This window comes from Stegastes partitus, unplaced genomic scaffold, assembly GCF_000690725.1.
Source record: "Stegastes partitus isolate 25-593 unplaced genomic scaffold, Stegastes_partitus-1.0.2 Scaffold1775, whole genome shotgun sequence".
Lineage (NCBI taxonomy): Eukaryota > Metazoa > Chordata > Actinopteri > Pomacentridae > Stegastes > Stegastes partitus.
In genome coordinates this window covers 1-13526 of record NW_007579506.1, presented here as the reverse complement: position 1 = coordinate 13526, position 13526 = coordinate 1, and the positions used below count along the sequence as shown (strand labels likewise).

Below are 13526 nucleotides of genomic sequence, written 5' to 3'. Positions count from 1 at the left end.
TGCTGAAGACCAAGTGACATCTCTGCATGATGAAGACGGCAAAACCCAGATTCTGGAGTCTGAGCACGAAGAAAAAACGCAGGTTGAAGAAGCTGTGAGTTTGGATGCCGCTCCGGCCGACGACTCTGTATTTGCAGAATCCACAAACGATGATGTTTGTCAGGATTCTCCTGTGAAGCAGAAGGACCTGGAGGCCGTGATGGAGCCCCTTCTGGGTCAAAGCCCCAACAGTGGCAGAACCAGAGGAACCTGGTCTCCTTCAGCTTCACCGTCCACCAGCATCTTGAAGAAGGGCCAGAAGAGGCCGCTCAAGGTCGAGACGCCGTCGCCTCTCGTCAAGGTCAGTAGTGAAAGCAAAAAAAAAAAATCTGTTCTGTGATAAACGTTTGAGCCTTGAAGTAACTCTATTTTTTTCAACCCTGCAGTCCAGGCGCGTGTCCTTTGCTGATCCGATTCAGCAGCAGGAGTTGGCGGACGACATCGATCGTCGCAGCCCGGCCGTCAGAACCAGCTCCCCCAGAAGGTCCAAAGGCAGCGGCATCCCACAGCCGAAGGTACGAACGATTCAGGAGGCCGGCGTCGGCGTTCACCCTCCGAACTCCGGGAGTCGCATTTATCTCAAAGTCCAGAAACTTCACAGACTATATGTTGTATTCCCAGTTTTTGGATCGTCCAATGTGTCCGTTTGTGACGATACTTTACACGACTATTTAAAAATTCACCAAAAAGTGTTTACATCAGATCCTGTTACAGTTTAATAACAATCTGAGTGTCTCGGCACAACTGATCCCGTACGACTGACTCAGCTGTGACCAACAGTGAAGCATTCAGTTGTCCAGACAAATGAGATAGAAGCTAAACAAAATGCCCAGAACATGCTTTGGTTTCAGAGGCTTAATGACGTATTTTGAATCAAACATTTTTTCTAAACTCTTGTGCCTCCTGTTGCAGCTGGTCACGACTCCAACGAAGGGTTTGCTGATCCTCAGTCCCAGAAATCTTCACAGTCCAGGTTACAGGAGCTCCAAGAAAAGTCTGGTACGAACACAGAAGAGATGATTGAGTTACTTATCTTCACTCATCCCACATGTATTATTATTATTGTGTTGTTAAATGTGAGGCTAAAACAGCCTCCAGAGTGGCTGGATTGGATCTAATTTCTAATAAAAGTGATTCAAGCAGCTTTTAATATGGCTACAGTTTGACCGTTAGTCCCTTTTCCAGATTTCTGAGCTGAGTCAGGAGCCTCGGCCGGTGTCCAGAGACTGCATCTACCCGGCGCTGGTCGGCTGCTCGACGCCGGTGGAAGCTGTGCTGCCTCAGATCTCCTCCAACATGTGGTGAGTTCAGCACTGCCTTGGAAGTTAAAAGCCCAATCAAAGTCGATGCTGCTGTGTCACCGTCTGTGATTGGTCCCGGCAGGTCTCGGGGTTTCGGACAGCTCGTTCGCGCCAGAAACATCAAGACGGTCGGTGACCTGAGCGCTCTGACTCCCGGGGAGATCAAGACTCTGCCGATTCGCTCCCCGAAGATCTCCAACGTCAAGAAGGCTCTGAAGGTCTACGAGCAGCAGGTAGGACCGAGGCCGGGCAACGGGAAGGTGAGGAAAGCTGTCTGCGTTTGTTTGACCTCTGAACTGTCGTCCTGCAGCGTAAAGGACGAGGCGGAGACGAGCTGAAGAGCTTTGATGAAACGGAGATGATGACGTCCGAGCTGGAGGAGACCGACGCTGCTCCCAACGACGACGATAAAACCTCCGCAGAGACGCTCGGTGAGCAGAAACGTTTTATTAAATCTAACAAAAGTCACTGAGACATAATATCGGTGTTGAGATAAAGTTCTTATGATGGTCTGTGTGTGGAGTTGAGCATCGTTCAGAAAACAAGCCGGTGTGTCCGGTTCCATGATGTGTTGTAGACGAGCTGCAGTACCTGGTTGTTCCACCAGGTGGAGCCTCTCAGCACTTTCCCTTGTGGATCATTGAAGTTTATCTAAGTCTAAGACAGTAATTCTGACTTTTCCATGAACTCTTTGTGTTTTCAGCCACCGAGCTGCTGGACGAAGCCGCCGCTGACCAGGACACCTCCAGGACCGGAACCCCCGAAGTCCTGGACGAAGACCAGAGGCCCGAGGACCAGCCGCTGCCCTCCGAGGTGGAGCTCTTGTCCTGCAGGATGACGCCGACAGAATTGCGGCGCTGCTCGGCCCAGCAGCTCGTCCACATCCACGAGCGGCTGGGAGGCATGATGAGGAGCGTGGTGGTGGAGCTGCAGACCCGAGTCCAGCAGACGGACGACCAGCAATGACTCCACGAGGAACACGGATCTGATGGAGGGTCCTGCGGTCCGACCTCGTGAACATTTTACCGATGAGGATTTTATGGTTTTACCCTGTCTGGACTTCTCTTCTTTTTTCTTCTTGCTGGACGTGTTTTTAACAAAGCAGCACATTTTCTTCACGTGTAGCTCGAGCTGTCGCTAGTTTATACGGATTTTAGGAAAAGGGAGGAAGCGCAGCGTCACTTTGGAGCCGCGTCCGAAGACGTTTCTTATCCTGGAGCTTCAGATTTTTCCTGCAGGACTGATGGAAAACTGTGAAAAGGCTCCTTCATGTCATGTGCCTGTTTTTAGAGCGTTTACATTCATCCTGTACATTTCGTAGCATCTCCTAGTTTCTCCGCCTTTTAAACGTCTTAACGAGTTTTTGTTGTCATGAAACTTAGATTGTAGTCGGCACTTAATCGTGGTTTTACATACTTCAATAAAATACGAAACTGATGTTTTTAAAGCGCGGCTGCATTTCAAAGGCTTCTGTTCTTTGTTTTAATCTTCCATAATCACACATTTCAGCAGGTTGCTCAGGTCTTCTGGTGTTAAAGGAATCTTCTAAACAACCACGTAGGTAACTTAGACGTTCCGGCTCATGCTTTGTCTCTGCAGGTGTGAAGACCTCAGAGGTGAAGTTTGCAGTTTCTCATGTGCCTCTTCAAGCGAATCCCGGCGTTTACAGTTGAACTTTGCTTTAACACACTGGCCTGGTTCTCTGGATCCTTGAAGCTCCTGATGTCTGCAGAATTCGGAGGCTCAATCGGGCTCTTGGTCGGGTTCCTCGAGCTCCTTTTTGTGGTGTAGTGGAGCGAATTGTCCAGCAGGGGGCGACTGATGTGTTCAGGCTGCAAACACTTCCAGGTACGAGTCGGAATAACGTGAAACCTGAAGTTTCAAACTTTTCTACTGGATGCGTTTCCTGACAGAAAGATGAAGTGAACGCAGACCGACAAGAAATCTGGTTCCTCCCAAAGAAACCAGCTCTGAAGCAAGAAGGCAAAAACTAATTATAGTCGATTAATTCGTTATCGATCAGTTGTTTCGTCTATAAAATGGTGAAAGATGTCGATCAGGTCTCGTTTTGTTCAACGACGTTCAGTTTACCTTCACAGAGGAAAGAAGCCAGAAACGTTCACGCTGAAGAAGCTGCGGTCAGAATTTAGACGATTCTTTATTAAAACATCTGGCAGTTAATTTAATAGTTGACGACTGATTGATTAATTCTTGCAGCTCCGCTACACAACCCCACAGACTGATTCCCCTCAGAGTGAATCCTGTCTGTAGACGGTCCTGGTAGGTTCTGGAGGTAAAATGGTCCTTCCATCGTCTAGACCTTGTTCTGACCAACCACCGTCACACATGGTGATATAAACCTGGAAAGTTTACCCAGAATGCACTTTGTAAAGTTTCCTCCGACCTAACATCATAATACTGCCACCTCCGTGCTTCGCTGTCAGGGCCATTCGTTCACTGGTCGTCCTGGTCAGCAGAGAGACAAAGCCACCACAAAGAGACACAAAACCACCCTGGAACGTTTACCCAGAATGCACTTTGTAAAGTTTTCTCTGGTGAATGATCAGAAACCAGAAACACATCCAGAGTACCACTGCTTGTTCCTATGACTCTACGTCATCGACATTAAACTGTTCACACTATGAGACATCCCATAATACTGATGCTGCTAGCTGGTTGTTACACTGATTGTCATTTTTGAGTTAATTTGAACATTTGGGTTCATTTTTAACTCATTCAGGACGGGTCGGTGCATTGTGGTCCCGTTTTGTGCGTTTTGGACAGATTGAGGCGTTTTGGATTCTTTAGATGCGTTCTTCAATTTATGAGACGTTATGTAGAACTTTTGGGTAATTTAGGACAAACCGGAACAACAAAATGACCAGAAACCAGATCCAGTGTTCAGACTGTGACACCTGGATGGATGTAGAACTGATCTGGTGTCAGTTTCTTCCAGAACTCAGATGTGTTCTTCCTCCTACATGTCATGTGTCTATCTGCTGTACTGATGAAGTTCTGAGGCTCAGAAATGATGGAAAAAGTCCGTTAAAGTGGTAAACCTGGAGGCCTCCTCTGTGGACTTCAAGGACCTGGAACTCTGGAATATTCATGATAATATTCATCAAATAAAGCTACTGCAGATACAGAACCAGGTGTTCCGAGAAGGTTCTGGAGGAGTCTCTCAGATTTGGTTGATTTTATGTTCCAGCTGATCTGTGGACCAGCTGTTGTGGCGACAGACGGGAATTTAAATCTACGTTTTGAAAGCTTTGACGTGTTTTCAGCAGCTGTTAGTTGTGACGTTCACGAGATGGTCCAACTCTTCAACCTTCTGACTGGGTTCTGCTCAGCTGTTACATCTGGAAACTGGAACCAACGTCCATGAAGAACCGTCGGCTCCTTTTTGAAAATGGCAAATAATTTTTTTCAGTTATTTTACAGATTTTCCTCGTTTGCTCCATTTACAGATGACGTCCTGGAACTCTGCAGAATTTAGTTTTTTTAATTTTCATGTCGACTGTAGAAACAAATCACCAAAAATATCGAAAACCTTTGAGTATATTAAGGCTAAAAAATGGTGCATATTTTTTTTAACTGTTATGTTTCAGATCTTCCTGTTTCAGTGAAGACCAGATGACATCCAGTCAAACCACAGAAGAACGACATTCAAACGTTGACTGTGTGTTTTTATAAACAGGTTTTGTTCAGCGTCTCTCTGCTGCTGTCCTCGTTTAACTCGCAGCAGCTCTGAGGAAACGCTGTGATGTGAGACGGCAGCTCGATGGTCCTCAGCTGCTCTTTGGCTCGCTGCTCGACTAATTATCTGATTATTCCTGCGGAGCTGCTGCCAGCGGCTGCGTTGCATTTCCACAGTTTATGGAGATGAGTCGGACTCGGCCTGCAAGCCCAGCAGAAAGAGCTGCGGCTCAGCTGGACGATGACCAGCAGCAGCAGCAGCAGCAGCAGCATCAGAACCACAGAGCCTGAGCTGCAGGACGGCCAGCCTCCACCAGCCTCCAGCCAGCCTCCAGCCAGCCTCCACCAGCCTCCACCAGCCTCCAGCCAGCCTGAGGTAAGAACCGCTGACGGACATGTGAAGCTGCTCCTGGACCTGATGACGGTGGTTCTTGTCTTGTGTTAGAGTGAATGTGACCAGCGCCTGTCTGCAGCTTCAGCAGCATCCAGGTCTGTCACAGGAGCATGATTAACATGAGTGGTTCTGTTCAGACGGACCGTGGGTCAGTCTGCTGCCTCTCACTAGCATCAGCTGCATGTCTCTGCTTTTACTGTAACTTTGGACTCTGGTGTGTTTGGCTGCTGCTCCGACACCAAAGTGTTCTGTCCGTTCTGTCCCACCTGAAAAGTTCAGCAGCCGGGAGTCCACCTGCTGCTGGTCCAGATGCATGTCAGCAGCAGCACATGTTCCTGTTTCCTCCGTGTTCACCGGCTCTCTGCTGTCTCTACTGTCTCCACATGCTGCTGCTGCTGCTGCTGCTGCTGCAGGGAGACCAGAGATGCTGACTCAGCTGGTTCTGGGATGGACTGCCTTGCTCGGCGGCATCCAGCCGGTTGCCTCCAGTGAGTAGAAAACCAGCTCAGAGGGACAAAGTCTGCTTTACATGAACAGTTGGAAGCTCACATCACACATCTGGACCATAAAAACCATAAAAAATGACCAAATTTACAGACTTTAGCAGCCAGGAGCCATAAAAACAGAAAAATAAAAGGTTATTCCACTTTGACTTGAAGGTATCACACGTGACAAACAGTTCAATGAGAAAAAAACAAACAAATCTGAAGTTAAAATTGATTCATTTAATCTCAAATCATCAAAACATCTCTGATTTAATTTAAAGTGTTTTTAATCCTGAACTCTGGATATTTAAATCTGGGATCTTTTACATCCGGACATCAGCTGTTTTCTGTATATTTTTAATAACCTCCAACACATTTCTTCGTATATTAAAGATCAAAACCAGTGAGGTCACCGACCATAAACACATCCACATTCAAAGGTTTATTTTCTTGGTTATGTTTTAGGAAACCAGTCCGAGTATCTAGAACTTTATCCGACTTGGATCCGACCTTCTATTAATATTTTAATTTCTCTAATTGACTTGGTTTCATATTTAAAGAAATGGTGAAAGTCTGGCAGCAAAGGTTCCAGAAAAAACCCAAAACTAACATAAAAATATCTGGAATCCTGCAACATGTAAAAACTGTAAAAACTGGGAAAATATGTAAATTATTGTCAATTTTTTTTTTTACATCTTTAATTCTTAATAAAACTATTTTTTTTTTCAAATAACAACAAATATCTGTAAAACAATTACTTTTTTAAAAAATGCATTTTTAAAAGGTTGAATTTTTCTGTCTTAATTTGTAAAAGAACAAAATATTTTTACAGATTTTTATGTGAGCATTTCATAGTTTTGTTTTGTTTTTTACAGTTAACATGTAAATTAAATCTATTTTTATGTGATTTTAGCAGTTTATTATCTGTAATTTAACAAAACTGGGAAAATAACAGCGAATATCTGTAAAATAATGATAATTTTAACTGATTTAAATAAAACAAACCTGTGATTTTATGGTCACACACTGTAAAAACAACAGATTAGTGATTTTTATGTGAATATTATTTATAGTTTTGGCCCTTTTTTTTTTTTTTTTACTGTTACATGTAAATTAATACTATTTCCTCTGATTTCACTATTTTATTATGTAAATTATTGTCCATTTTTGTCCATCTTTAAATTCTTAATATATGTATTTTCAAATAACAGCAAATATCTGTAAAATAATTACTTTTTTTTTTTTTTTTTTTTAAAATACATTTTTAATTTTTCTGTCTTAATTTGTGAAAGAACCAAACAGTTGGTCCAGATGTTTCATGTTTGTTCATCTGGACTTTGGTACCAACCGGGACCTCTGTTCTGGTTCCAGGGTTCCCGTCCTCGCTGAGCAGCAGGTTTTCCCCTCAGAGGTGTGAAGCCTTCATCCCTCCTCCTCTTCCTCCTCCGATGTTTCCTCCGATCAAGTGGAAAGCAGAGCTGATGGTGACCGACTCCTCATGTCTGAACCTTATAAATGCTGCAGACGAGGCCTTCAGGTTAGAAACCAGGAGACGAGCGACTCTGACTCATGCAGGTTTGTGTTTGATCCGTAGGTGGACATAACGGAGCACATCACAGGAGCTCCAGGGGAGAAGGTGGGTCTTCATCACCACCATAAACGGGTTTTTTGTTCTGATGAATGTCGTGTTTTTAATGCTGTTTGTGGTGTTTCAGGGCTGCAGAGGAGCCAGAGGAGCCCGGGTCAGTCCATCACCTCACACCGTGGTTCATCAGACCACCAGGAGTAGAAATAGGAGACGTTCTGACCATCTGCTGTGTTTCAGGGGGAGCCTGGTGTGAGGGGACCGGATGGAGAGCCGGGAGAACAAGGAGTCATGGGCCCGCCGGGTCCAAAGGTCTCAGAACCACCTCATGTTATTAATCAGTTATAGAGTCACTCTGTACCTGCTGATGCTCTTATTTTGAAAGGCAGATGTGGAGGAAGAACTGAAAAGTGAAAATAAAAAGCTCAAAAGTATCGACACCAAAATAAACTCAAGCTTCCAAAAGTGCTCAAAATGGAGAATAATGTGTTTAATATGATTCATTATTATTAATTATTTATGTAATTTTTATGTGGATTTTTTTTTTTTTACAGTTTTGACCGATTTTATTTAACTGTATTTGTAAATTAATAGAATTTTCTCTGATTTTACAAGTTTACTGGTTAGTTTACTAATTTAATAAAACTGAGAAAATATGTAAATTATTGTTATTTTTTCCATCTTTAAATTCTTTATATATATACAGTTCACAGTTTGTTTGTTTTTTTTACAGTGAACATGTGAATTAAATCTATTTTTCTGTGATTTTATCAGTTTATTGTCTGTAATTTATCTGCATTAATTCTTGTTTGTGTCTCTGCAGGGAGAGGAAGGAAACCGAGGCTGGAGGGGATTGTACGGAGACATCGGGACGCCGGGGATGATGAAGGTGCATCCATTCATTCATTCATTCATTCATTCATTCAGTCCATAAATCAGGAATCAGTGACTGAATAATCTTCTTTAAGAAACTCTTTAATCTGCAGCTCGTCTTCACGCTCACATCTGTTAGATTCACATTTAAAAACCAGAATCACAGTTTAATCTTTATTTCTTCTACTTCAGTCAATAAATCAGCCGTCAAGATGGTAAATCACTTATTAGTTAATTAATAATATTAATAATAATGTGGGTTTTTTTCTTAGAAAGCAATAATATTACATCTTTTTTATACATCTGATACAAATATGAACACTTTTAATTAAATAGTTCAACACATTTTAAAATAATCCTTCAGTCAAACATTCAGATTTAGTCCAAAGTTTATTTGTTTTTACTCAAATGTTCTCTCGTCTAACTGCTTTTTATTTATGAGGCTTCTTTCTAAGCTGAGGACCAACTTCGTAGCACAAACATGTAAACGTGAGCTGACAGTAACAGGTCCTTGAATCCTTGAATCCTTGAATCCTTGAACATTAAAGCATCTCTTCTTTCATTTATTCTTTTCCACCTCACAGTAAAGTGTGATATTAGTGCATCCTGGTGGTGAACTGCTGACGGTGACTCTGTTTGTGTGTCTGTAGGGGAGTAAAGGCCGCCGAGGATTCAGGGTAAGAGACGGTTCTGAACGGTTCCGTATGGTTCTGTACAGTTCTGCACGGTTCTGCAGCAGCACTTCCTGTTTACTGACCTGCTCTCATCCGTCAGGGCGATAAAGGCGTGAAGGGAAGCCGAGGCCTCCGAGGACAGAAGGTGAGGCGCTGCCATGTGACCTTCATGTGAACAGAACCAGAACCTGAACCGGACCGTTAAACTGTTCCTGTTGTTCCTCTGCAGGGAGAACCAGGCGTCTCCGCAGCGCCGGGACAGAAGGTAGAACCACCCGGCTCAGGATGCATGAAGCAACCAGCAGAGCGGTGAGGTTACAGCGCCGGTTCTGTTCTGTTTTGATCCAGGGCGACTCGGGTCAGTGGGGCGACGCAGGACCGAAGGGGGAGTCCGGGTCCAGAGGAGACCCTGGAGCACGAGGTGGCCTGGTGGGTGTCGACAGGATCAGGAGATACGGAGCTCTGAGCTTAGTCAGCCGGTACTGGGATCCAGAACCGGGTTCTGTAAAATATTCTGCTGGAATCTTCAGAATTTTACATGTTCTCAGACCAGTTTTTGTATTTTGACCCTAAAAAACAACCTGTGAAGCCTTTAAAGGTCCAGTGTCTCATGAAACGTGTTGAGAACCAGACAGAACATATGAGTCAGATGATACCGACTGGACCGGTCCAGCAGAGGACAAGGTTCTAATTTATGGCTCCTAAAAATGAAAAAGAGCGAAACGTGACCAAAGAAATCCCAGAAAGTTCCTGTCAGTGTCTGTCTATGGATGGATCCATGGTTCTTTCTGTTGAGGCTCTAACATCAGTAGAACCTGATGTGGTGAAGCTGGACCAGACAAGGTTCTGGTTTTAGACTAAATGTTGATGTGTCATTGGTAGGAACCAGAACCTGGACTTTATGGGGTTGAGACTCAGCTTCCTGATGTCAGGAGGTCTGTGTCTGGGTCCACTGATCCACTGACTGATCCAATTATCTGTGTTCAGGGCTTGAAGGGACCTCGAGGCCCGACAGGACACCCGGGTCACCCTGGTCCAGCAGGACTAGCGGGCCTGCCTGGAGAACCTGGACTACCGGGACAAGGTTAGTAACAGAACCAGAGCTCTGTGGGAGGAGAGGTGGAGAGGAGAACCTCTGGCAGGTCCAGTGGGTTTCTGTGTGTTCTGTCCAAATTAGTGAGAAGAACTCAGAACGTCTTCAGTCAGGATGATGGAAGCAGCAAGAAACAAGGAGCTGAAGCTTCATGTCTGTGATTGTTTGTATGTAAAACAATGAGAACCAACATTTCCACACGTTTTAACCAACGCTGGTACCAACAGATGCTCCTCATGCTGTCCTGGTCACATCCACTGTCTCTGTAGAAACCTGAAGCTCAGCCACCAGAACCTCGTCAGCTTCTGGGTCGGGCAGCTCAACACAACAGTTCTAAGTGTTCACAAGATCTGATGAAAGGAAATGGTTTGTTTCTGGCAAATTAACAAACGAGACACGTAGAATAGTGTCATCACATAAAACATCACAGGTTTAGGTTTAGATCCAGATGTTGCTTCCAGACGTCTGACGGCTGAAGATCTGACGTTTCCTTCAGTTTTTTACAGTTTCTGGCTGATGAACTGTCTCATTTTAGCAGTTTTTTAAAATTAACTCATATTTTTAACCCCACGGTGCCCCACGGAGCCCCACGGTGCCTCACGGTGCTCCACGGAGCCCCACGGAGCCCCACGGAGCCCCACGGTGCCTCACGGTGCTCCACGGAGCCCCACGGTGCCCCACGGTGCCCCACGGAGCCCCACGGTGCCTCACGGTGCTCCACGGAGCCCCACGGTGCCCCACGGTGCCCCACGGAGCCCCACGGAGCCCCACGGAGCCCCACGGTGCTCCACGGTGCTCCACGGTGCTCCACGGTGCCTGATGATGTTTTGTGTGTCCAGTGTTTGTCCTTCCAGGTCTGCAGGGAGACTCAGGAAGTCCAGGTCCTGCAGCTGCATGCAGATGTTCGGAGGTTCAGAGCTCCCCGAGGCTGATGGACCGAGTCCAGAAGGTGAGTGACGATGGTTGTGGTGAACGTTGTCATCATGTTCAGCTCAGTTCAGGAGGAAATAAAGTCCAGTTAAAGTGCTTCATGTCCTGACATTTATATTCCGGGTCTGTTACTGTAGAAAAAGATTAATTCACTTTACTGAGGTGGAGTTCTGGAAAACTTCTATAGTTGTTAAGTTGCTGAATATTTCTGAATATCAGGAAAGTTTTGAATTATTTTAGACAATTTTACTGATTTTTAGGAAACAGTTTGAGCTATTTTGTGGGCATCGTTGCTTTTTTTGGACAATTTTTTAAAGAATTTTGGATAATTTCTAACAGATCTTGGACAAGTTTTAAGTTATTTTGGCTCCTTTTTAGGCCTTTTGGACCATTTAGGAATGATTTATTTTGTTTTTGCCACATTTTGAGCCACTTCTGAACATTTTGACGTCCATCTGGATCCTTTCTGGAATCATTTTGGACATTTTAAGGCGTTTCTGGACATCTTTTATTTTGACTGATTTTGGACATTTTTGTTTCATTTTTTTGAGCAGTTTTTGAACCAACTGTCAAACTGAAATGAGCTGCGAGCGTCCTGATGATCCAGCTTCACATGCAGCTGCTGAGTTTGTACAAAGTCCGACTCACGTGGAGACACACAGCAAATGAACCAGATTCCTGCTGCTTTGTTCTCGTCTGACTGAATCTCTGAAACAGAACTGATGGCAAATAAACCGGTAGCTGTCCCTAACTCTGCAGCAGATGTTGCTTTACTCACCTGCAGCTGAGCTAACAGGTGTGACTGAACAGCTCCCCCTTGTGGACGTGAAGGTTTGGTTGTTGTCGGATGTTTGCTGAGTGAATCCTCTGACTCTTCTGCAGGTCTTCATTGCGGACGGCGAGAAGGAGATGAGGAGGCTCCGGGCGGAGAACGTGATGGTTCTGAGGACGGACAGGAAAGCTCTTTACATTTACACCGAGTCCCAGTGGATCAATGTTCTGGTAACTACACACAGCAGCAGGACGGAAAACAAATACACAAAGACGACTAAAAACACACAGCTGCAGGTTTTTATGTTCAGAACGGGCCTTTGGGGAATAAAAACTGAGTCTGTGTGACCTTATGTGACAGAAATCCATTTGTTTTGCTGCTACTTCTGAACAAAAATGATTATTATAACTTATTAAGCAAATCATTATTATTATCATTGTTGTTGTTTTATATTTTCTTCTTCTTCTTCTTGTGTGTCCGTCAGGAGGACCCCCGACACTGAGCCTGAGGAGCCTTTAACAGCAGACGCATCAGACTGTGCAGCATTTATAATAATAATATGAATAATTTTAATATTAAGCATTTTCTTGTGTTTTCTGTCTAACTGATGATTGGTGTGCATGTGCAGCATCTCGCTGCATCAAACCGTCCTGGTTGGTAGCAGCCTGAGATGAACCTGGACTCTGATTTGACCCGTTTTACGTCACAAACCTTCGACGTTTCTGGACCGTGTTGCCCTGAAGATGCTGCTGCAGTGATCCTACACAGAGATCAATAAACGTCTGGTTACTGTCTCTCACCTCCATGTCAGGACTGACTTTGTTCTGCCAGTTTGTTCCACGTCAGGAGATTCACGTGTTCATGTTTGTGTCCACGCAGAATGAAATAAGAACGTTTAAGGATGAGAATGAAGGTTCTGTAGCTTGACTGTGGTTCATACTGGATGTGCTGCAGCTCTGAACCAACACAGTGCAGTCAGAACGCAAGATCTAAAACATTTCATCTCCTAAACGCACCAGCTTGCTGCTACATGTTGAGACTTTCATGCATTTGTATTTTCAGAATCCCCAGCAGGTTGATCCACACGATGCATCACGTCACGTTATATTTACTTTAGAGCAGCGTTACTGGAAATTAAAACATCCTTAAATGTTCCTTGATAAAAAGATGTTCTTCAAAAATCACGCTGGAACTTGCAGGTGATGTCATGTGATGTTGTGGGAATCATGTCGTCACGTTTAGCGTCTTCAATACTTTAATGTAGAACAATTCAGAGACGGTCTCTGGTTTCAGTCTGGTGTTTATTCAGAGTCACATTTGGTCACTTTGCAGATGTTTTAGTCTCATCAGTTGATTTTACGTCGACCTGAAGTTAATTCGCGTCTCTTTCTGGTTGTTTTATGTCTTTATGCATTTACTTTGTTGAGTCTCATCGTTAGTATTTAGCCTCCACTCGTCTTGTTCAGTGTGTTTTAATAACCATCTGACTGACCTGCAGGCTTCATACGAAGTTATAAATACGTTTTGGAATCATTACAGATTTAAAACAATGTGCCGCTGTGAAATAAGTTCAGTAATCATTAAGGCACCAGGTCTGTTCAATGTTTTGTGTGTTTAACTCAGTTTTATTTATTAGAAGGTTCTTTAAACCATATCTAACTGTTCTGCACAAAAACACACAAAA

General features: G+C 44.2%; 1 protein-coding gene and 1 long non-coding RNA gene across 2 annotated transcripts in view; both read left to right on the top strand.

The window, feature by feature from the left end:
• rif1 (replication timing regulatory factor 1) overlaps positions 1-2792 on the top strand; it is a 45043-nt gene extending 42251 nt beyond the window's left edge. The window contains exons 31-37 of the mRNA XM_008302202.1: positions 9-340; positions 426-554; positions 952-1038; positions 1225-1340; positions 1423-1573; positions 1651-1771; positions 2044-2792. Of these exons, the coding sequence (XP_008300424.1) occupies positions 9-340; positions 426-554; positions 952-1038; positions 1225-1340; positions 1423-1573; positions 1651-1771; positions 2044-2306 (1199 nt within the window). The 3' untranslated portion in view covers positions 2307-2792. The remainder of the gene's footprint in view (positions 1-8; positions 341-425; positions 555-951; positions 1039-1224; positions 1341-1422; positions 1574-1650; positions 1772-2043) is intronic.
• Positions 2793-12012: 9220 nt separating this feature from the next.
• Positions 12013-12641, top strand: LOC103372536 (uncharacterized). The gene is made up of 2 exons (XR_521003.1): positions 12013-12072; positions 12327-12641. It is a non-coding gene; the product is annotated as an uncharacterized LOC103372536 (long non-coding RNA).
• The last annotated feature ends 885 nt before the right edge of the window (positions 12642-13526 follow it).